Genomic DNA, 24,045 nt, shown 5'->3' on the forward strand with positions numbered 1-24,045 from the left:
CTAGGCTGGAGGTCCTGTAGTGAAAGATAGCTAACGTGTGAGAGAGCTGCAGTCAGCAGTCCTTTATGGTTCCTGTTTCAATCTCCTGCCATGATGAGTGCCCACCCTCATTTCTGTCAGGGATGAACTCTGACCTGCAAGTTTAAGTCCAGCAGATCCTTTAGTCCTCTAAGTTGCTTTCTGTCAGAATCTTTTATCACAGCAACACAAAGGAAACTGGACCAGAGTTTATGGCTCCCGGGAACTATTCCCATCCTGAACTTTAAGCATGACATTTTAATCAATGCATGTGTGCCAAGGGATGAGAGCCAAAAATAGGACTCACCTTGAGAGTACTGGAGCTAATCATGGGATGGGACTGCTGCAAAGCTGAGAAAAAGGATAGAGGACCAAACCATTAGGAAAATTAAAGACCATTCACAATTATTATACATGTCTTTTCCAAAGCAATAATAATTGTCAACAGAATGCTAAGACAGCAGAGAGAAGGGGGTGAGTGGTTGTGCAGAAGCTGTTTATTTATTGCTATTGTCTCAGTATATTGTCTCAGTATTTCAATCACTGTCCAAAATATTGATATATTTATATCTTATGGTATTCTGTCTTCTTTCATCTGTGCTGAACTAGGGTTTCTCATTCTTGTCATTAGCGGTGCTTTGTGAAGATTTTTTCCTTTCCTTATATTCTTCTCCCCCTCTCTCTCTCTCTCTCTCTCTCTCTCTCTCTCTCTCTCTCTCTCGGTTGAATTGGTGATTGAATCTAAGGCTCTGCCACTAAGCTATACCCCAAACCTCTGGACAGGATTTCTTTGTTGCAAGGGGATGCCCTCTTTATTGTGGAGTGTCAGGCTGTGTATGCAACCCCTCTCCATGAGATACTCAGTACTTCTATTCTCCTAGATGCCAGGGAAAATACCCCCAAACATTTCCAAATGATCACCTGGGAGAAGTCTTCCTCTCTGTAGAATTGTTTTGTGAAACTGATGATCACTTAATGGCTTAAGTCTCATCAGTAACATATTTCGACCTTTAAAATCATTACCTATTGCAGGAGTCATCAGTGTTTTACAGAAGCCAGGCTTGGTGGCACAAGTCTTTAATCGCAGCACTCCCTAAGGGGAGGCAGGTGAGTTCAAGCCATTTTGGTCTCCATAGTGAGTTCCAGGCCAGGCAAGGCTACAAAGTGAGACCCTGTTGAAAACAAACACAAAAACAAAAACAAACAAAACAGGAAATGTGTAGAAAATAAAACAGTAGCATAATCCTTCAATTCTGCTACATAATCGGTTTTAAAAGTATTTTCTGTGGGGTGGTGTTGGTGCACTCCTTTAATCCCAGCACTTGGGAGGCAGAGGCAGGTGGATCTCTGAGTTCAAGGCTAGCCTGATCTACAGAGCAGGTTCCAGGACAGCCAGAGCTGGTACACAGAGAAACCTTGTCTTAACCACCATCTCCCCCCCCCAAATGATTTTCTTAGCAGGGACATGGTGGCACATGCCTTTAATTTTAATCTTTGTGAGTTCCATGCCAGTGTGGTCTACAAAGTGAATTCCAGGGTTGGGACTTCACAGAGAAACCTGTCTCAGAAAAAGTAAAACAAAAAACAAAAAACAAATTCTTAATGTACGTAAGTGTTTTGCTTGCAAGTACATATGTTCACCATGTGTGTACCTAGTTTCCAGTGATTCCAGAAAAGTACATCAGGGCCTTTACAATTGGAGTTAGTTTGAGCCACCAGTTTTGATAGTGAGACCTAAGTTGGACTATCTGCAAGAGCAGCAAGTCCTTGTTAACTGTTGAGGCAGAGCTCTAGCCTCTGATGAAATTTCTTATGGAGGAAATTTTATCAATGATTGATGTAAAAATCAACCATTTTTCCTTTTTTTTTGATTTTGTGTGTTGATTCCTTAGTGTTTTGTCTTAAGGATAGAATATCAATAGGACTTCTAGAGAATAAGAGCCCGTGAGAATTGAAAATATGTTGGCATGCATTCCTTACTTATTGCTATATAATTAATCACCTTAAAATTTACTGGCTATGTATCCTTAATCCCATTTCCTGGGAGGGAGAGGCAGGTGGGTATCTGTGAGTTTAAAATTAGCAAGTTCCAGGCCAGCCAGGGCTAGATGATGAGATCCCAAAGACAGACAAACACAAAAAACCAAAACCTTGATCGCATAAGACAAAAATATTAATTTTTTTACAGTTCTGTGGATCAAAAATTGAGGCCCTTCTCTATTGATTCTTTTTGAAGTAAGTGATCCAGGGGAAACCAAGTCAGGAGCAGTAGAGTTAGCCAAACCCTTTATTTTCATCTTAGTCTCTTGGTCACACAAACCAGTTTTCCTAGAATTTGAGGATGGATTGCACACTAAAAGAGAAGGCTCATGGAGAGCTATGTCAGACATTGGTTGCGATTGCACTGCAACAGGAAAAAAAATCATTAAATTAGAACATGAACAAGCATGGTGTTTCATGTTATAATCTTTGCATTCAGGACACTGAGGTAGGAGGATCAGGAGTGCAAGAGCAGCCTGAGACACGTGCTAAGACCATTTCTGGGACAAAGAGAAAAAACGAGTGAGTGGTGAGAAGACGCATCAGATGAAGGTGCTTGTTGACTAGTCTGAATTCATGAGTTCAATTCCCAGAAGGGACATCTACAAGTTCTGCTCTGTAGTGTATACCTCCCACAATAATTAAACATTAGAAAAACAAAAGATAGATAGTTGGAACACAGGAAGTGATAATCCATTCAGGAAGTTCAATCTATACTTTTAAATAATTCCATAAAGCAGACTGGGGACATACCTAATAGTATAGTGTTTGATTGGGATACACAAGGCCCTGGGTTCAATCCTGAGCTCCACAAAGGGAAAAAGAAATCCTGGTAGAGAGAGACTGGGGGAGAAAATAAAAAGGACTGGAGCAAATCAAAGAAATTTGGAAAGTTTGAAAGCTACACACAGTGAATACAGGAAAGTCACGAACATCACAGTGAACGACTGAAAAATGAAAACCTTATATTAAAACACCGTAGATACTACAGGTGCCTAGAGATAAGATTAATAAAAGATATATGTGTATGACCGAAACTATAAAAATGGTGAAGGACACTAACAAAGACCTAAAAATTAGAAAAAAGCATAATGTTCACTATTGATTTATACTTCATTCAAGGCTTAATCTAATGTTTTAGTAGTGAAGACAGTGTGATAGTGTGTATAGACACAGAAATCCAGGAAGAGACCCATCATTCTACAGTCAATTGATTTAAATAATAAACCCAAAGCCTTTTGTATATATGGACATTTTGCTGAATGTCTGTGCACAATATGCATTGGTGGTGCCCATGGAGGCCAGAAGAGGGCATCAGATCCCCCTAGTTGGGAGTCACTATTTGGATGCTGGGAATCAAATCTCAACCTCTGGAATTGCAAGCTGCAAGTGCTCTTCATTTAGCTGAGCCATCTTTCCAGCCCCAATGACTAGATTTTTGAGAAGCATGCCATAGCAAGTTAGAGGAGAAAGGTTTATGGAGCCTGTGAAGACAGTAAAGCCCTCAGATTTCAGATTATGCGCAGTTGTTTTTCTTTCTCTTGTTTTTTTGTAACAGGGTCTCACACTGTAGCCCAGGTGTTTGCTGGCCTTTTAATTCATGATTCTTTTACTTCTGCCTCTAGAACACTGGGATTACAGGCATGAAGCACTCTGCCTGTTTATCCTTCCTTATAGAGCAACAGATGCTACTTTGTGCAAGCAATCTGATTCAGTCTGAATGCATCTCGTCCCTTCTCCACCCCTTACTCCAGGATTTCCTTGTGTATACTTGGCTGTCCTAGAGCTCACTATGTAGACCAGGCTGGACTGGAATTTACAGGAACCTGCCTGCCTCTACCTCCTGAGTGTGTGCATCAAAGGCGTGGGCTACCACTGCCTGGTCCTACCTACCTACCTACATATCTAGTTTTACTTTAATTTTATGTGCATTGCTGTACTGCCTGCACATATGTCTGTGTGAGGGTGTCAGGTCCCTGGAACTGGAGTTTACAGATAGTTTTGAACTGCCATGTGGGTGCTGGGAATTGAAGCAGGGTCCTCTAGAAGAGCAGCCAGTGCTCTTAACCGCTGAGCCATCTCTCCTGCCTGAGACTCTGTCTTAAAAAACAAAAAACAAACAAGAAAGAAAGAAAGAAAGAAAAAAAGAAAGAAAGAAAGAAAGAAAGGAAAAAAAAGCGAAGCTAATTTCCAGTATTTGGACTCTGTGACGATTAGACTTACAGACCTGACACTCCTGCTTCCCACGTTAAACTTTGTTATGATGGGAGGATGTCCATAGCCCCCTCCCCCTCCGAATTTGAGCAAAGATTCTTTTTCGGAAGATTTCGTGGTATTCATCCATCCTCAGATCTTGTAGGCCGCCACTACAGCGATGGGGGTCACGTGTTTTGCACTCTCTGGAACTTTCAGGAAGGGCAGAACCCGTGGGGGCGCCCAGCCTCTGCAGCTTGGAGGGGTGGGTCGCCAGCTCTCTCTGGCCTGCAAAGGACTTGTTCTAAGATTAGTTTTTCTCCTCGTTGGTCTCCTTGGAGGTGAAGCCTCAACAAAGCCGCTTCAGGAGAGATAAGGTGCGAAGGTCGGAAACGCAGCAAGCCTGCAAGGACACGTGTCGCGCACAAACCATTGCTTCCTTCCCAGCCCCTGGAACTTCCCTAGGGAAGAGGAAACGGGTGTGCCGCGGGAGGAGTTCCGCGGCTCCTGGGCTCATCTTGTGACAGCTCTAAGGTTGAAGGACTGGAAGATCGCTCTCCGACCCCTCCCACCCGACGTCACCCACAGCGACCCCGCCTCCCGACCGAAGGGCGGGGCGAAGAAACCCCGCCTCTAAACGGCCTTCCTGGAGGGCCGGGCCTCCCGCGGGGCGGGGCCAGAGTAGGGGAGGGCGGAGAGGCAAAGGAGTGGTCACGTGCGGCTGGTGGCCCGCGGTCACGTGACGGGCGGCGGGGCGCAGGCAGTCAGGCTGGGAGTTCTCCTGAGGAAAAGCCGAGACAAGTGGGGGACCCGGCGGCGGTGACAATGGTGAGTGCGCGGCGGTCTGTGCGGCCGTCTCCCGCGGGGTCTCGGTGCGCGTGGCGGGACTCCAACGGCGAGCGCGGCTCGGAGCCTGCAGGGACGGGGCGCGGAGCCGTGAGGCCTGACGGCTGCCGGGTCCTGGCCAGGCCTGAGCACCTGCGGCCGGCCGCACTGTCCGGGCCATGTCGGAGCCTCTGCCCACCTTCCTCGACCGCCTTTGGGGGCCGTGGCTGGGCACCCGCAGCCCGCCCAGCCGGAGCCCCGCGGCCTCGCCTTCCAAGGTAGCCGGGGACAGCCCGTGCCCGGACTCAGTTCCGGACTCTGGCCGGACCTGCTCACACCTCCCTTCCTCGTCCCGAGCTCGATAGAGTCCGCTTCTTTTCTTTGAGCTGGATGTGGGGGCTCTCTGCGATTTCATGGCCCGGGTGGAGGCCTTTTGGCATTTGTAGACTAGGAGAGGGGAAAAGAGAGAAGGGTGTCGTGTCGGGGCCCCGCGCTTATCTCCAGACACCGGTTTAAGCCCTTGGTTTCACTTCCTTCCCTAAGCGGTTTCTACAACTTGGCGCTTTGGGATGTTGCAATGCCTTGGGAGCCAGGGAGGGAGGAAAATCAGGGCACTTAACCACACTTAATGGGAAGCACGGTCGGGCACGGTAGTGTTTAACTGTGTGCCCGCAGTCTTCTTTAGATCGGAACTCCTTTGGCTCAGGTTTAGCCTGGATACCCTGAGAGCCTAAAGTGCCATCTGCTCTCCCCAACTGAGCTCACCCGTTCCAATAAACTGCTTGAGACTTTTAGCTTAGACCAAACCAACCGGGTCTACTTTAAAAACGCCGCTTTGATTAAATAATTTAAAAGTCAGAAATCGTGTTGCTTTCACTTAGAGGTGGGGGGAGGGGGAAGAGGGAGGTTCATTCTGGGAGCGTTTTCTTAAACATGTATTTTCAGCGAGTTCTGGAACAGATAAACAGTAAGGCTGTCTGCCTGCTCCCTTGCAGCAACAGACTGAGGAAGTTGACCGTTTGTTCGGATAATTAGTTTAAAATGGAAATCACGAAAGCAATAAATAACTAACAAGGCATTATTTGTGTATTAGGGAACCCTTGCTTCATTGCTTATAATTTGAAAACTGAAACAGACCTTTTGTTTTTTGGTTATATTTGTAACTAGTTTTTCTGGTTGTGTTCAAGAGCAATTTATTTTTATTTTCAAGGTGTTGGCCAAACAAACAAAATTATAAATCTTTAAAACCTTGAAATGGCCGCACATGTATGTATGAGAATTTGCTGTTTCATTGTGTGTGGGCTCAGTGAATACATTGTGGAAGCCTAGGATCCCCTGAGCTCCATTCCCACCCCACCCCCTTAATGAAAATATATGAATTTTTCATATATATATATTTGATTATGTTTTTCCTTTCCCTTAAGTTCTCTTTATATTCTCCAGACTTGGTGAATTTTAAGTGGAAGCCAAAAAGTTTGTTACATATCCTGGTATAATTTTGCCTGATGATAATGCTCAATAATGGGATTTTAAATAAGACACAACTCCTTTTCTTTTCGTCTTCTTTTTTTTTTGAGTGTTTGTGGGTTTTTTATTTAATTTTATTTTTTTTTAATACAAAGTCTTCCTAAGTGGACCTTGTTGGCCTGGTATTTCCTGTGTGTGTAGCTCAAATGGGGCCTGAATTTGTGGCATTTCTGTTGCCTCAATCTTTCAAGTGCTAAGATGGCAAGGATTAGCTTATCTGCAAGGCTATAAGAGCTAAGAGTTTGAACCAGTATATTAATTTGCCAATATTTGTCCTGAAATGATTGTGTGTGTGTGTGTGTGTGTGTGTGTGTGTGTGTGTGTGTGTGTGTATGCATGTGTTACTCAGGAGCCAATCAAAGGTTTTGCACCAGTTAGCCAAGAGATCCACCACTGAAACAGGGCAGTGGTGGCAGATGCCTTTAATCCCAGCACTCAAGACGCAGGCATGTTTTTGAGTTTGAGGCCAGTCTAGTCTACAGAATGAGTTCCAGGACAGCTAGGGCTGTTACACAGAAAAACTGTGTCTCAGAAAACTAAAAGAAGAAAGAAAGAAAGAAGAGAGAGAGAGAGAGAGAGAGAGAGAGAGAGAGAGAGAGAGAGAGAGAGAGAGAGAGATCCACTACTGGTCTTTTTCTGCAGCCCCTATGTCTCAAATCCTTTGTTCTTTTTTGGCGTCTTCCAAGTGAGATCCAAGAAACCAACCAAACCAACCAAACAACAACAAAACAAACCATGATAATAACTAAAATCATCAAAAGAAAAAAAAATCATCCCAAAGGACAGATGCTGGTGTCTGAAGCTGGAGAGATGCTCATAGGTGAGGAGCACTCATGCTCTCACAGGGTCCCAGTTTGGTTGCCAGCACCTACATGGAAGTTGACAGTTATATGTAATTCCAGTTTTAGGGGAATCCAATACCCTCTTCTGGCTTCCAGGGGCACTGTATGCACATGGTGCCCATACATACAAAGCATTCATACATGTAAAGTAAAAAAAAAAAAATTAAAACATTTTAAAAGTTGGGGCCAGTAATGATAAGCCGCATGATCTGAGTTCTGTCCCCAGAACCCATGTGGCAGAAGGAGAAAACCAACCATGCAAGGTGTCTTCTGACATCAACATGTGTGCTGTGAAGTACTTGAGCCACCCTTTCAAGCAAATAAGTAAAACTAAGACTAAAATAATTGAGAGGCAGGCATGGTGGTGCATGCTTGTGTGGACAGGTAATAGAGGTTAAGAGTTGCTCTGTAGGTTCCTGGGTAGTTTGGGCTGCACTTGGATAATGGTTATGTGGTCCTCCCCACCTCCAGTGTACATCTTGAAGTAAAGCATCCCAAAGCAAGTCTTTGTGTGAAAACAAGCTCTTTACTCAGATGTTTGTTTTTTGTTTTTTGTTTTTTGTTTTTTTTTTGGTTTCTTGTTTTTTGCCTGTATTGTCAACATGTTCAATAGAAGATACCTATAATTGTTTGGAGGCTTTTAAAGTAATGACAGTTAACTTGTTAATGTGCTATTTATCATTTCTCCTCTGCATATTCTGTAGTAAGCTTTTAAAAGCACCTCCTGAGCCAGGAGGTGGTCATGTACACATTTGATCTCAGCATTTAGGAGACAGAGGCAGGCAGATCTCTGAGTTGGAGACCAGCCTGATCTACAGAGTGAGTTCCAGAACAGCCAGAGCTACACAGAGTAACTCTGTCCTGAAAACCAAAACCAAAACAAACCAAAACAAAAACCTAGCAAAAAGATTTCTGAATCTTCCCAGTTATAATTTTTTTATTCTATTGAAAAGTAAGAGCCAGTGAGTGTGCTCAGTTGGTAAAGTTCTTGCCACCAAGCCTGATAACCTGTGTTCAATATATGTGGAAGAGAAGTGGTTCCCCAAGAGTTGTCCTCTGACCACATATGTACAGTGCATTCATTACACACACACACACACACACACACACACACACACACACACACACAAATACTTTAAAAATAAATCTTTTTTTTCTTTCTAAAATTTTTATTTTGAGACAGTCACTCTGCAGCCTTGGCTGTCCTTGTTACCTTTTATGTATGCTAGCCTCAAATTTTCAGTGAACTGCCAGCCTTTGGCTCTGAGATTATAGATTTGTACTCTTGTGCTAAAAGTTTATTATTATTCTTTAAAGTTTTCTGAGATAGGGTTTCATAGAACCCAGGGTGACTTACAATGAACTATGTAGCCAAAGCATTCATGTTTTGAGTATTATTTAAGAAATTAATAAAAAGTGATTACATTTAGTGTATTATGTATTGTGTGTTTGTATGTGTATATATGTGTCGATTGTGTATCATGGTGTCTGTCTGGATCAGAGGACAGCTTGCAGAAGTTGCTTCTCTCTGTCAACCATGTGAGTCTGATCAAACTTCTGTCATCAAGCTTAGCGATAAGTGCCCTTCCCCACTGAGCCATCTCTCAAGCCCCTGACTTCACTTTTAAGTCTTAGGCATGAAATATTTTCCTATGAAAATGAGTATAAGCCAGGCGTTGGTGGCGCATGACTTTAATCCCAGCACTTGGGAAGCAGAGGCAGGCGGATCTCTGTGAGTTCGAGGCCAGCCTGGTCTCCAGAGTGAGTGCCAGGATAGGCTCCAAAGCTACACAGAGAATCCCTGTCTCAAGAAAAGAAAGAAAGAATATAACATGGTTTTGTATATGTTTTTAATTCTGACAATTTCCAAGTTTTAAGAATACTGTCATAATAAGATATTTTGTTTATTGTGAAAATTGTTTTTGTTAAACATTAATTTATTATTTTATTCGTATGTATTTTTCCTGAATGTATGTCTTGGTACCACATGCTTGTTGGGTGCCTGAGAGGGCTTCAAGAAGGCCTCAGATATCCTGGAAGTGTAGTTATAGCAGTTGTGAGCTGCCATGTGGATGGTGGGAATCTGAACCTGGGTCCTCTGGAGAACAGCCACTGCTCTTAACCTCTGAGCCATGTCTCCTGCCCTGTTATTGCAAAGTAGTATAGAACTGTGTCTACTTGTGTGTTTTGGCCATTTTAGTGACAATTTAATTTTGTTAAAATAGTATTTAATTTGCATCTTTAAATGTCAGATTTCAAATTAGAAAGACCATTCTGCATGTATATAGAGTGTAAATATTGGGGAAAGTTGGCCATATTTCATAATGTAAAACAGCTTTCATAGTTTCCAAGTCGTAATTTTCCTTTAAGTAGCTTTGGGGAGTATACAGTTAGGGGATGAAATTACTTTTAATTTCTTTGCCTGCCTTTTGTACATGAGCTAATGTTGGCTCTATGGGAAGGGGAATCTGCCTTGCTTTTATCACCAGTTCTTTGTTTAATGTATCTGACTTACTTTCTCTGTTTAAAATAGGAAACTCCTTGTGTATATTGTCTTTCCCCATTCTTGTCAGTTTCTCTTCCTGCCACCACCTTCCTCCTTTTGCTGCCCTCAGTGAGCTACATAGTGCATAATTGCTAAATATCAGGTAATCAGTTTTGAGCTGCACATACATATCGTGTGTGCACCTCATCCCTGTAGAGGTCAAGAGAGGGCATCAGTATTTTTGACATGCTCCAAAGACATGTACAGCAATTTTCTTTCTGTGATGGTTTTCATCTTTTTTAGCAACATTACAAACTCAAAATTTAAACAGAAAGTTAATTTTTAAAAGTTATTTTGTTTGTTTATTTATCTATTTAATGTGCACTGGTCTTTGGAACATGTCAAAAATACTAGTTTATAGTTACTTATTTGAAATTGTCCCTTTTGTTGGGGTTGGAGATATGGCTCAGCAGTAAGAGCATTGGCTGCTCTTTTATAGAGGACCTGGATTTGATTCCCAGCGCTCACACAGTGGCTCACAGCCACCTGTGACTCCTGTTCCAGAGGATCTGATGCCCTCTTTTGACCTCTACAGGGATGAGGCACACACATGGTAAATAGACAAAAACACAGGCCAAACATCCATAGGAAAAAAATGAAGATATAAAGAGGGCATGGTGCCACAAGATTTTAATCCCAGCACTCAGGAGTCAGAAAAAGTTGATCTCTGAGTTGGAGGCCAGCCTGGTGTCCAGACCACACAGAGAAACCCTGTCTCTGGAGGGGAGGGGGCGGCACTTGTTAATATGGGAATAATGAAAACAATTTGGTCTTTGTGTCACCTGTGTCACCTGTGACCTACATAATCGTAGGAGGCTCCTTAGATTGTTTACTGTCATTATCTGTCCACCCTTGGACAAGGCAGATGTTTAATGAGTTCCAGACTTAGAGTTTGTTACCTCACTAATCCCGACTTTCTAAGGAAGGGTTTGTTTCACCAACAGTTACAGATTTCAGTCCAGTTTCTTGTCTGTAGTCACATATTTTCTATTCTTAGAATGGTATGTGTGTATTGAAAATTAACCCTCCACAGGTATTTGAGGGCCTTGTTTAAAATACTATAAACTGCTTTTAGGCTGTTTTCAGTAGTGAGCAAAGGAGAAAATGTCTGGCCTTGCAGAGTAAATGCACAGCTCAGAGCAGGAGTCATTTACCTCCCCAGCCTGGAGATCAAAGCTTGTAGAATCCAGTCTGCATTAGGGTGTCAGGTAAAGCCCTTACAAAGATGAGTCAGTCAGCAATGGGTGAGTGAGTCAGGTTATATATAGTACTTTGCCTGGCTCTAGGACAAGGGGGAGAGGGGCAAATCTGATGAACAACTTCTGCAGAAATTGCTTCCATCATTTGAGGCTCTTGTATCTGGAGAGCTAGTAGGTCTGTCTAAATTACATCAGAGGATATATTGTATGTGTGTTTAAAATAACATATTTCAAGTCACCTTACCTATAAAGATTTTACATATTGGGGCTGGAGCAATGGCTCAGTGGTTAAGAGCACTGGCTACTATTCCAGTGAACCCATATTCAATTCCCAGCACCCACATGATGGCTCATAACTGTGTATGTAACTGTATTCCCAGGGTATCTGATGCCTTCTTGTTGGCTCTGCAGGCACCTGGCATGCACATGGTGCTGCACGCTAAACACTTTCATACACAATAAAATAAATGAAAAAGGAAAAAAATTGTACAAATTGATGAACTCCACAAGGTGAACATCAAGAGTGCAGATAAAATATTATTAGCACCTGGGTTGGGCGTAGTGGTTCATCCCTTTAATACTGGCACTCAAGAGGCAGAGGTAGGCAGGTCCCTGTGATTTTTGAGGCCAGCCTGGGCTACATGGTGCGATTCTGTCTCAAAAAAACCCCCAATATGTATGTATGTATGCATGCATGCATGCATGCATGCATGCATGCATGTATATAACTTATGTGTAATACATCCATTAGCACCTCAGCTCCTCTGTAGCTTTCTTTGTAGATTCTTTGTTGTTTGCTTCTGTTTTTAGACAGGTCTTATTCTGTAGCCTAGGCTGTCCTTGAACTCACTACATAGCCTAGGCTGCCTTGAACTTCTGGTAAGCCTCCTGCCTCAGCTTCCTCAGTGCTGATATTGTAGGCATTCACCACCATGGCCAGCTGCCAAAGTACATTTTTTTAAATTAAAGAAATATTTCCCATCATTTGTTGTGTGTGCATGCTTGTGTATGTATATGCTACAATGCATGTGTGGAAGTCAAAGGACAAATTGTGAGTGTTGCTTTTCTCCTGTCATATGGATCCTAGGGATTAGACTCGGGTTGTAAGGCTTGGTTGCAGGCACATATACTGAATGAGCCTTTCCTCTGGCCCCAGACTGCTCTCTGAGTAGTTCCGGTTTATAAGCTCTGTAGTTTGTTGTAATATTTAAAAGAAGTAGTGTGATCAGATTGGTTTTTATTTTATTAGAATTTCATTATGGCATTTTATTTCTGAGGTTGTGTGTGTGTGTGTGTGTGTGTGTGTGTGTGTGTGTGTGTATGCATGCACACACCAGTGCTAAAGATATGGATACAAGCAGGCACACTCATAGTCGGCTTTTTTTTTTTTTTTCTCATTTGGGTGCTAGGTATTTGAACTGAGGTCCTCCCCCAGTTCTCATTATGACATTTCCATACTTAGGTATCATTGTAGTTTGCTTGTGTTTGCACCCTCCTTGACTCTCCTTTGTCATCATTCCCCTCCTTTCCTTGCTAGTCTCCTCTTCTCCAAATAATTCCTCTCTACTTTCATGACGTACATGTGTGTACATGTAGTTTATAGATTCTGTATATGAGAATTTTGCATTATTTGTCTTTTTGGGATTATTTTACTTAACATTATGATCAGATGAATGTTTTTAAAAGGTCACTTTGTGGTTTTTTTTTTTTGTGCAAAACAGAGTAAAAAGGGGGGATATAGGCACTGTTGTGGAGGGGTGTGCCAGTGGGCCTAGCTGCCTTGAAGGCTGAGGTAAAGAGGACTGCTCAAGCTTTGGTAGAAACCAAATCGAGCATCACAGAAGGACCCCATCAAAGCACACATGAGAAAGTATATAGGCCAGTGTGATGTGAGGCAGTCACTCTTACATTTTAAAGACCAAAACATTGTCGTCAGTGATCACACAATCCATGGCTGCATCTAGATGTTGGGACCAATGTCTGCTTATTGTAAGTTGCTGCATTGCTAGCTAGAGTGCTTTGTCATTGGGAAGCAGTTATCTGAAGCTAGTGCTTATATATTTTCTTTGGACATATTTGTAGGAATTTCATTAGCCTGTAATGTTAGTGCCAAGTTTACTCAAAATTCTTATGTGTTGTAACACATTCTGTCCAGACCTGATAGAGCAGAGATGTTATGGTAATTAGATCACTGTGATGACACTGGAGCTTGGAGGGGTAGTTTAGACTATGGAAGTTTTTCTCTGATGGAAGAGCCTCTGAAAGGTCTGACTAAAAGATGCAGCTTTTCAAATTTGGATGTAAGAAATTGAGTTCCTATATTTTTGATAAGTTAGTATTTGATTATTATGTAGGTTACCTGAGGAAAATGACTGAAGTTATAGCATGTCCAAAATTTTTTTTTCCATTTTGGTGGTAAAAATAACTTGAAGTCCATTCTCCAAATTGTGCCAACTACAGTGTTAACTGTGTGTGCACTGTGCGCAGTTCAAGCTGTTGCTTTGATTTGCTGGCAGTGCTGTGGATTGGATGCATGTGTGTGTGAGGCAAGCCCTTCAGTTTGGTTTTCATGTAAATTTAACACCTTTTAACTCATAGATTAGTAATGTGCTTGGCTTTAAATAAAAGTAAGTTTGAATTTCAAAATTTAGTGGCTGACTAAACATGATAATAATGAGCATTTTAATTTTGTTTCAGAGTTTTCTTGGAGGCTTTTTTGGTCCTATTTGTGAGATTGATGTTGCCCTTAATGATGGCGAAAGCAGGAAAATGGCAGAAATGAAAACTGAAGATGGCAAAGTAGAAAAACACTATCTCTTCTATGATGGAGAATCTGTTTCAGGAAAGGTAAGCTTTTGTTTGTCAAATTACCTAATTTTAGGATATTAGAATCAGTTATCAAAATAGTCTGTGCCATATGTAAATTTGGATGATTGCATTAGAAACAGTTCTTTTTCTGAAGGTCAACTGAAATGCTTGATGGATTAAAAACAGTAATGGAAGATGCATTCCATGGAAGGATTTTAGGGGCAGAGTTTTTCAAGTTCACAAACATTTTTTTGCTGTTGACTGTATCCTGAGCTTTGGAGAATTTCTCCTTTAAATAAAGTTGAGTTGGAGAGATATGGAGTAGTTGTCTGGTGTGGCATACGAAGGGTTCTTTTTGACTCTTTGTAGCTCGCTCTTCTGTGCTGCCATTATGTCTCATTTGTGCTTGTTTCTTCATTCTGGGGGCGGAGCATCAGCTCTTTTTGAATGTGAATGTTTAGATACATTTAAGATACCTTCTTCTGTAATACACCTCTCTTGCCTTTTCTTTACTCAATAATGTGTAAAATTCTTCATCTCCTTCTTTCTTCTTGTCGCATGTAGCCCAGAATGGCCTTAGACTCCCAGTGTTAAAATTATGGTCCTTCTCCTGTCTCTACCTCTGAAATGCTGGGATTACAGGGATGGACTACCATAGCTGCCTAACTCTTTATGTTTTAGAACAGTTTTAGGTTTTCAGAAAAATTGGGTAAAATACAAAGTTTTTTATATTGCCTCCTCTTCACCACACCTTTATATATACCATAACAATATAACATTTGTCTGTTATTATATATTGAGACAGGATCATGTGATCCAGGCTGACCTTTTACTATAATGATTTAGTCTTCTTGCCTCAGCTTCCTGAGTTCTGGAATTGAATGCCTGAACCACTGTACCCAGTTTAGTGTGATAGATTTTTAAAAACTAAAGAACCAAAGTCAGTCATAATGGTATATGGTTTCTGTAATCCCAGGGCTTGGGCAGTAGAGACCTGAGGTAAGGAGGTTAGGGTTATCTTTAGTTATCTTTAGTTACCTTTAAGAGCTCAAGCCAAAGAATTGATGAGCCAGTATTGGTAGATTGGTTTATAGTTTTAGTTAAGGTTCACTCTTAATGTTACATGTTCTATGAATTTTAATAAATGCATATTGTTATGTATCTGTCATTTGAGTATCATGCAGAATGGCTTAATTATTCTACAAATTCCCCTCTGCTTCACCCTCTCTGGCACCTGTACTCACAGCAGTCTCCTTAGCTTATGGCCACTATGATTTTACCTTTTCCAGAATGCCATGTAGTTGGAATCATACATTATGAAACCTTTTTAGATTAGTTTCTATGTCTATTTGATGTTCTTCAGTATCTTTTGTGAGTTGTTAGCATATTTGTTTTTAACATTAAATAATATTCTGTTCTGCCCATGGTTTATGTTTATACTTTTAAGCATTTGGAAGGCTGAAAAGGGTGGTGGGTTGCTTCAAGTTTGAGGCTATCCTAGGTTACATACATAGTGATTTCCAGATAAGCCTGAGCTACAGATTGAGGCTGTCTCAAAACACGTGTGTATGTCTTTTGTATGGACACCAGCATTCTGATTTTTTTGTTTTCCATTCACCTACTGGAGACTGTCTTGACTCTTTCCAAGTTATGCTCAGTTTGTACTTAATTGACTCTCATATTGGTATGTAGGACTTTATACATATTTTAAGATTTATTTTTATTTGTTTTGTGTGTGGATGTGAGAGCATGTGGAGGTCAGAGGACAACTTTTCTGGCCTCTGTTTGCCCCTTCCACCTTGTTTTAGAGGCAGGGTCTCTATTATTTTTTCCCAATGCCAGCATATGTGAAGGTCTAGCTGATTTTTCCATTCCGACCTTCCATCCAGCTGTTAGAATGCTAGGCTTGGATTACAGATATGAGCCACATCTGGCTCTCCCCCCCCCTCCCAGCACTGGCCTCTTTTTGTATGTTTTTGATGAGAGTCCTTTATGGCTGGGTGTGGTGGTATACTGCTATAATCCTAGCATTTGGGATTTTGAGTTTGAGCCAGTCTAGGCTATATGAGACCCTTTCCAAAAGAGGAAAAAGGGTGTTTCTTTTTTGTTTTTTGAGACAGGGTTTCTCTTTGTAGCTTTGGAGCCTATTCTGGCACTCTCTGCAGACCAGTCTGCTCTCAAACTCACAGAGATCTCTGCCCACCTCTGCCTCCCTAGAGTGCTGGGATTAAAGGTGTGTGCCACCACCTCCTGGCTCTTTTTTTTTTTTTTTCCCCGTTTGTTTTTTTTTAAGACAAGGTCTCACTATGTAGCTTTTACTGGAAGGTTGTCCAGTAAGAGACCTGCCTATCTCTACCTCTGCCTCTACTTCCAGAGTGTTTGGATTAAAGGTGTTTGTTTAACACTATGCCTGGCTTTCCCTTGCCTCTATTTTCTTGACTTGACATTCCAAGTTCTTAGTTTTTTATTTCTGTCTTTTAATTAGCAGATGTTTGATGTTTCCTTTTGTTTTTTACAGATCTAGTATAGACATTTTCCAGCTACAGCTAAGACACCAAGTTATTCTGTTTTCTTTCACCTGAGTTTTTAAATTACATGACCTGTCCTGGTTCTTAGTTCATTTGGAATTGATTTTGTTTGTATTATGAAAGTCAAATGTGTCCTCACATTTGGGATCTATAATTAACCCAGGGAATATATTGAACAAGTCAGCCTTCCTCTCATTGTGCTATAATGTCACCTTTGTCGTAAAGCAAAGGTCATGTGGGCCTTTTCTGGCTTCTTTGTTCTGTTCTCTTGGGTTATCTGTGCCATGTACCTCTTCATTCCTCTTAAATATTCTACTTAAGCTATAATTCATATACCTTAAAATTAGCCCTAATCTAGTTCAGTTACTACCTACTGTATTTGCAGAGTTGTGCAGCTTCTCTCTCTCTCTCTCTCTCTCTCTCTCTCTCTCTCTCTCGGTTTTTTGAGACAGGGTTTCTCTGTAGCTTTGGAGGTTGTCCTGGAACTTGAACTGTAGACCAGGCTGGCCTTGAACTCACAGAGATCCTCCTGCCTCAGCCTCCCAAGTGCTGGGGTTAAAGGCGTGGGCTACCAACACCCGTCTGTGCAGCTTTTTACCACCAACGTCAGAGCATTTACCTCTCCGAACAGAAACAGTATCCACTACCTGCAAATATCTCCTCTACAAAGCTGCTTTATTCCTCTATTCAGTTGCCTGTTCTGGACATTGCATATAAATGGAGTCGCACTGTGGCCTTTGAGTGTGGTTCCTTTTCACTGAGCATTATCTTTTCAAGGCTCAGGTAGCAAGTGTATTACCTCATTCTCTTAAAGTATATTTTAAGTTTAAAAGTATTTTAGCTCTATTCAGGAAAGATCTTTTGTCCTCTTTTATTGAAGGCATTGACTTTGCTTACCAGACATATTATTCTTAGATATTCTGAAGTCCTCTGTGGTCTTCAGATTAGTAATTCATTGTAAGGTTATTAATAATAATTATTATATATGCTTATTATTCTGATTTCTCATAGGAAATTTTTTGCCTACTTAGTGTTTATTATTGATGTTTTATTGAAAATATAACAAGGATTTAAAGGCATTTTTCACGTTAATTTTTTTTAACATTTATTTTATAAGGGGATAGGGGAGAGGGTACATGCCACAGCATGTGTATAGAGATCACAGGGGACAGCTTGTAGAAATTGATTCTTTCCATCGGGTTAGGTTCTATGGATCAAACTCAGGTCAGCAATATTGGTGGCAAGTGCCTTTACTTAATGAATTGTCTTGTCAACCCTAATTTGTCATTTTAACCATACTGCCTAATGTGATTTACTTGTGTTTTTTAATCCCCTCCCCACACACACTCTGGTTTTTCGAGCCAGGGTTTTTCTGTGTAGTTTTGGAGCCTGTCCTGGAACTTGCTCTATAGACCAGGCTGACCTCAAACTCACTGAGATCTTATGGGGGAAGTGGAAGGACTTCCTCCTTGCCCTTGCTTATATATGAGTCTCCCTGCTATGTCACTTCCTGCCTGGATCTCTACTACATTTCCCAGAATCCTCCTTGACTCCTAGTCCCACCTAACTTGCTGCCTCATTGGCCAAACAGTACTTTATTTATCATCCAATAATACAAATACATACACAAGAGCACTTCCCCCATCAGAGATCGGCCTGCCTCTGCCTCCTGAATGTGGGGATTAAAGGCACCATCACCACTAGGTATAGTTTTTAATCTTAATCACACCGTATTTTCAAAGTTTTTACGTGACCCACAAACAGAAACTTTTGATCTTATTAGTTACTATTTTTCTGGTGACCTGCTTCCTGTCACTTTACCGGCTGTAGCTATTTTGTACAAATAGTTGCATAATATTTCCTTAATAACCTAATTCACTCTGGGGGGGAAATGATTGCATTATTGAGCATGTTTTCAAGATTCCCATATGTAACAACATGTGTTAGAAATCCATTTTATTCTGAATAATATTCCTGCTCTATAGTATCCATGTGGTACAGGATATGTCAAGTTGGTTGTAATTCCAGCACTTGAAAGGTTGAGGCAGGATAATTGTTGCAAGTTCCAGATTAGTCTGAGTGTAACATAGTACAAGTACACTCTAACTATGAGTTAGAGAGAGGTCTTGTTTTACCCTCTCCTCAAAGTGAAAGATGCTTCCATGTCTTAATGTGAAGGCTCTGATTTGTAGTTGTACACTTAGGAACAGTTTGTGTGCCCGATCTGCTTCCCCTTGGAGGAGCTGACAGCATTTGAAGAGCAGCTGCATCACTGTTTTCTCCAGCACTGAGGGAGGACTCTAATTTTTCTTTATTCTTGACAACACTTGTATTTCTTTTTCTTGTTTGTCTACAGCTTAATTTCTTTAATGTTCTGTTCTGTACCTTGTATTATAAATTGGTAAAGACGGTCAGAAAGTAAAAGCTCACTTTGAACTAGGAAGGTCATTCATTCTCCTTTCTTTATGAAGTTTTCAGAAAGCAGCCTTAAAAGGACAGTCTTTTCACATGGAAAAACTATTGCTATTATTATTATTTATTAATTTTTAACAGGGTCTCTACTTAGCCCTGCCTGCCCTAGAACTCACTATGTAGACCAGGCTGCCTTGAACTCAGAGATCTGCTTGCTTTTACTTCACAAATGTTGGTATTAATGGTGTGCACTATTATCCCCGGCTTAAAAACAATTCCTGACAAAGTCATTAGTGCTGCTGTCAAAACTGTTAGTTCTATAAATGAGTTTTGCCATAGAAGAAATTTGAGACCCTGTTAGATTTCAAGATAAAACAATTATAATAATATCATTGGCAATTATTTCAAAGTGACATTATTATAAAAGTCAATTTTTATTGCTTCTAGTTTGTTTTTTATAGGACATTTTTACTATTTTGTCTTTAGACAAAGACTTGAAGCTTGAGATAGCAAAATACCTTGACCTGGTAGCACTGGGCTGCCCACACTGAACAGTGCTTTTTTTCCTGACACAGCAGTGCATAAAGGTGTATGTTTAGTCTGAGCTTATGGTTTATAGCTGAACATGAGGGATGTTTGTATAGTATCTCTCATCAGTGTGGACATGGACTATGTTCTTCTGGCAGAACTTAGAAACGTGTTCTTAGATCATCACAGTATTTTTTTTAAGATTTTATTTATTTATTATGTATACAACATTCTGCTTCCGTGTATATCTGCACACCAGAAGAGGGCACCAGATCTCATAATGGATGGTTGTGAGCTACCATGTGGTGGCTGGGAATTGAACTCAGGACCTCTGGAAGAGCAGTCGGCGCTCTTAACCTCTGAGCCATCTCTCCAGCCCCCAGATCATCACAGTAATGAGTAACAATAATGTGCAAATGTTTTGCTGCCTTTCTGTGACACTGTAAATGGTATATGGTACATTGACACATTTGTCCTAAACAGTATAGACTCTCAGTCCCTCAATCATGAAGATAGCAATATTTGAGACACATGCTGACATGTGAGCTTTGATACTGCTTTGTTGTTTTGAGCCACTATTGTGTAAATAGACCTATTTTGTTTTTTTAGGGTTTTCGAGACAGGGTTTCTCTGTGGCTTTGGAGGCCATCCTGGAACTAGCTCTTGTAGACCAGGCTGGTCTTGAACTCACAGAGATCTGCTTGCCTCTGCCTCCCGAGTGCTGAGATTAAAGGCAGGTGCCACTGCCGCCCGGCTAAATAGACCTGTTTTACCTAATTCAATTTTCATGACCTTTTAAACAAAAAGCCTCATCCATTTCTACATAAAATCCTTATTAAAATTTATCAACTTTAAATTGGAGAAACTGGACAAATGCCATTAACTGAGTGATTAGAATTAGGAGCGCTTATGTTGAAACAAACAGACATAATGTAGCTAGGGATGGCAACCCTGTTTTGTGATGCCAACACCTGAGAGTTAGAAAAATGTAAGGTCATCCTTGGATATATAGGGGGTTCAAGACCAACCTGGGCTTCATTAAACTTTTCTTAAAGAAACAAAAGCGGACATTATATGCTTCCTAATATGGATACAATGAGTAAAAACACAACTTCGTTTTTTGTAGTATTCTTGATAAAAATATATAAGCAGAGTGTAATCCTCATAAAATGCCAGACAAAACAAGATTAAGGGAAATTATTGACCTGTATTCTTTTTTTTAAGATTTTATTTATTTATTATGTATACAACATTCTGCTTCCATGTATATCTACACACCAGAAGAAGGTACCAGACCTCATAACAGATGGTTGTGAGCCACCATGAGGTTGCTGGGAATTGAACTCAGGACCTCTGGAAGAGCAGTCAGTGCTCTTAACCTCTGAGCCATCTCTCCAGCCACTGACCTGTATTCTTGAAAACTTTAGTTGTAAGTTAGTTTAAAGCCACCCCAGACGCCCAAACATATTTTTTTTTTAATTATTTACTTTTGAGACAGAATCTGTATTTGTCGCCTAGGATGGCCTAGAGCTAGTTATGTAATCCAGGATGGGCTTGAATTCTTGATTCTTTTATCTCAGCCTCTTAAGTTCTGGGATTGAAGATGGTTATTAATACTTGGCATGAACCTAAAATTCTTGGTATATGTGAAATTTATTTAAATACTTGTCTTTCTTAAATATTTTTCTGACTTTATTTCCCCCAGAGTGAATGTAGGTTATTAAGAAAAAATTAGAAATCAAGTTTTCTGACTTTGACGGGATTATTTGCCTATTATAAAAACCAAAACAGCCTGAAAACTACAAAGGAGGGTATGGTTGTGGTTTACACTGTAATCCTGAGTCTGAGGCAGGAAGATTTAGAGTTTGAGTTGGTGTGGGCTTGTTGGAGCATCTAATCTTCACACACTCCGATGAGGTAAATGCATGAACAGAGCAGATGTGGGCTGTGATGGTGACTGGTTAGGGCTTCTGCCTTCATACTTCTCACAGATTTATTCAAGCCTCAGGTGTGTGCCACTGTCAAGTGACTCTTGTAAGAATACCCTGCTGCCCCTAATCCAACAAATGATACCACCATGGTAGGTGACAACAGCCAGTCTCCTCTCTTCTGCATCTCTGTCCTGTTAGACTTAGGTCAAGAAGTCTCTCTGCCCATTTTCTAAATCTAGTTCAAAAGACTACCAGAATTTCAGTGTGGGAAGCAAGAAACAACTTTGCATCTAATCTATTAATTCAATGGAGACAAGATTTCTCTGTGTAGCCCTGGCTGTCCTAGAACTTGGTCTGTACACCAGGCTGGCCTCAAACTCACAGAAATCCATCTGCCTCCGCCTCCCTAATGCTGGGATTAAGGCTTGTGCCACCACTGGCTGGCTGGCAGGCATATTTTCTTGATGCAGAAAAGGTTGAAAGTTTTACAGTTGATAGGTTGCATACATGCATTTTTTTTTCCAGAGTAAATTTCTGAGTTTAAGGGCTGAGAAGGCATGTAGCTCAGTTGGTAGAGTGCTCACATGCACAAAGCCTTGGGTGCTTCAGTTCACAGCACCACATAAATGGGTTATGGTGGCACATGTTTGGAATTCCAGTACTTGGTAAATAAATAGAGGCAGGAGAATTAAGTTCACAATCATCCTCAGCTATATAGAAAGCTTGAGGCTAACCTGGATTAGAGACCCTGTCCCAAAAATAAACAAAAACTTGTAAGTAGAGTATTTTCACTTGGCAGGTACATCAGTCTAAGGATTTTGAGATGGTACAATTCAAAAGTAAGACAGGGCTGGAGAATTAGCTCAGTGGAAGAACACTTGGTTAGTATGGACAAGGCCCTAGGTTCAATTTTTCTAACTGAAATACAAATAAATGGGTTCATGAAAGATCAATCATACCTAAAATTAATTTGTATCTTCAGACATTCTACATTTTAGTATTAGTGATAAACTTAGGATAATAAGTGTTTTTTTAACTTTTTTGTTTTTTGAGGCTGGGTTTTATACTGGACTCAAACTCAGTATGTACTCTGGCTAGCTTTGAACTCATGATCATCCTGTCTCAGCCTTCCAACTGCTGGATTACAGATATGAGTCACTGTGTCTGGTTTAATGAACATTGTTTTTAAGACTAGAAGTTAATTGTTCTTGGTTATAAATAACTGAAAATTATTTTTAGGTTAATTCTTGGAATAGAGATTGTTTCACATTAAAATGATAATAGTCCTAGGATTGTTTGATTATCTGACCAGACATATGGGTAGAAGGATACTTCTTTTATCTCTGAGCCTTTTTGTATTTCTATCTATGAGGGATTCCTTCTTAATAAAGTGGATGCTTTCTTTGTGCAAGTAATGGCTTCCTCGGTGACTGCCTGTGAGTTGACCTCCCTGGTGCTGTAAAGTCCTTTCACACCTCTTGACTGGATGCCTCACGTATTTAGAGATTACATTCATCTGGAAGGAGTCTGGTGGGTGCATTCAAAGGACTGTTAACATGTATGACAATTTCATGTTTTGGCAGGTAAACCTAGCCTTTAAGCAGCCTGGAAAGAGGCTAGAGCATCAAGGAATTAGAATTGAATTTGTAGGTCAAATTGGTGAGTTTTAAAATAGTATTCTTTTTTCCTTTGATGACTGAAGAGGGTTGGATTTAGCAGTTAAATAATTGAATTAGAGCTTAGCTTTATGAAAAGAGGAAACTGATTATATGTAATAAAAGAGGACCTAGTATAGTAAATCATGCTCCTCAATTGTATTTAATGGTGTGACTCATTCTGACTTTGTTCTTAGACTTTACTACTTAAAATTAAAGAAGTTATGTAAACTACCAGCCTTGAAAAATAATATTGTCTCCCATCTGCCTTTGTTTTTCATCAGTCTTACTCACAATCACCACCTTCATCTCCATCTTTTGTTTTCTAATTACCCTTGTCATCTGTCTCCTGAGCTAGTGTCTACCTGTAGCCAGACTACCCCCTGAAGAGAAAATTCCACATAAAGAGGAAAGGAGTAATTTCTTCTTCACTTAGATCAAATTGTTTACATTTCCTGTGGGTGCTTTGGAGACACTTGAGTTAGAAGAAAGCAAAACTACATATACATCTTCTGGTGTTGAAGAGTCAGGAAAGAAAGTATGTCTTACTAAGACTCTCTCCATAGCTAGGTTTAAAATCCAGCTAATTTTTATTGTACTTTTTTAAAGTACCAAAGCTGGAATGGTAGATATCTGTATGTCTATTATGGATAAGATTGTATTCAGGAGCAAGTTGTAGAAATTAATTGGTAGTTGGTTTTACTGTTTTGTGCACTGTAGTTTTATCAAAGTAATATAGTTATCTAATAAAACAGAGTTGTTCTTAAAGCTGGGATGTGTCAGCTTCATAGTAGGAATGAGGACTTTTCTATCAGAAGTTGTCATTGTGCCAGACTGGAGTTAATTTATGCCCAAGTGGATATAGTAAAGGAATAAGATTGAGATCAGAGCTCTAGATCATTAAAGTAGAAGCATATTTAGCTAATTTCTTTTGGTAAAAAAGTATTTGTTTAAACAATAGAAGCTTGGATTTTATTGAATTGGATATTAAATA

General features: G+C 40.5%; 1 protein-coding gene across 2 annotated transcripts in view; it reads left to right on the top strand.

The window, feature by feature from the left end:
- The first annotated feature begins 4,728 nt into the window (after positions 1-4,728).
- Positions 4,729-24,045, top strand: part of Vps26a (VPS26, retromer complex component A) — a 31,003-nt gene continuing 11,686 nt past the window's right edge. The window contains exons 1-3 of one of the 2 annotated variants that reach the window (XM_027388251.2): positions 4,729-5,079; positions 13,887-14,036; positions 22,980-23,055. In XM_027388251.2, coding sequence (XP_027244052.1) covers positions 5,077-5,079; positions 13,887-14,036; positions 22,980-23,055 — 229 coding nt within the window. In that variant the 5' untranslated portion in view covers positions 4,729-5,076. Of the gene's footprint in view, positions 5,080-13,886; positions 14,037-22,979; positions 23,056-24,045 lie in introns of those variants that run through there. The other variant, XM_027388252.2, reaches the window with a different exon arrangement.

This window comes from Cricetulus griseus (assembly GCF_003668045.3).
Source record: "Cricetulus griseus strain 17A/GY chromosome 1 unlocalized genomic scaffold, alternate assembly CriGri-PICRH-1.0 chr1_0, whole genome shotgun sequence".
Classification (NCBI taxonomy): Eukaryota; Metazoa; Chordata; class Mammalia; order Rodentia; family Cricetidae; genus Cricetulus; species Cricetulus griseus.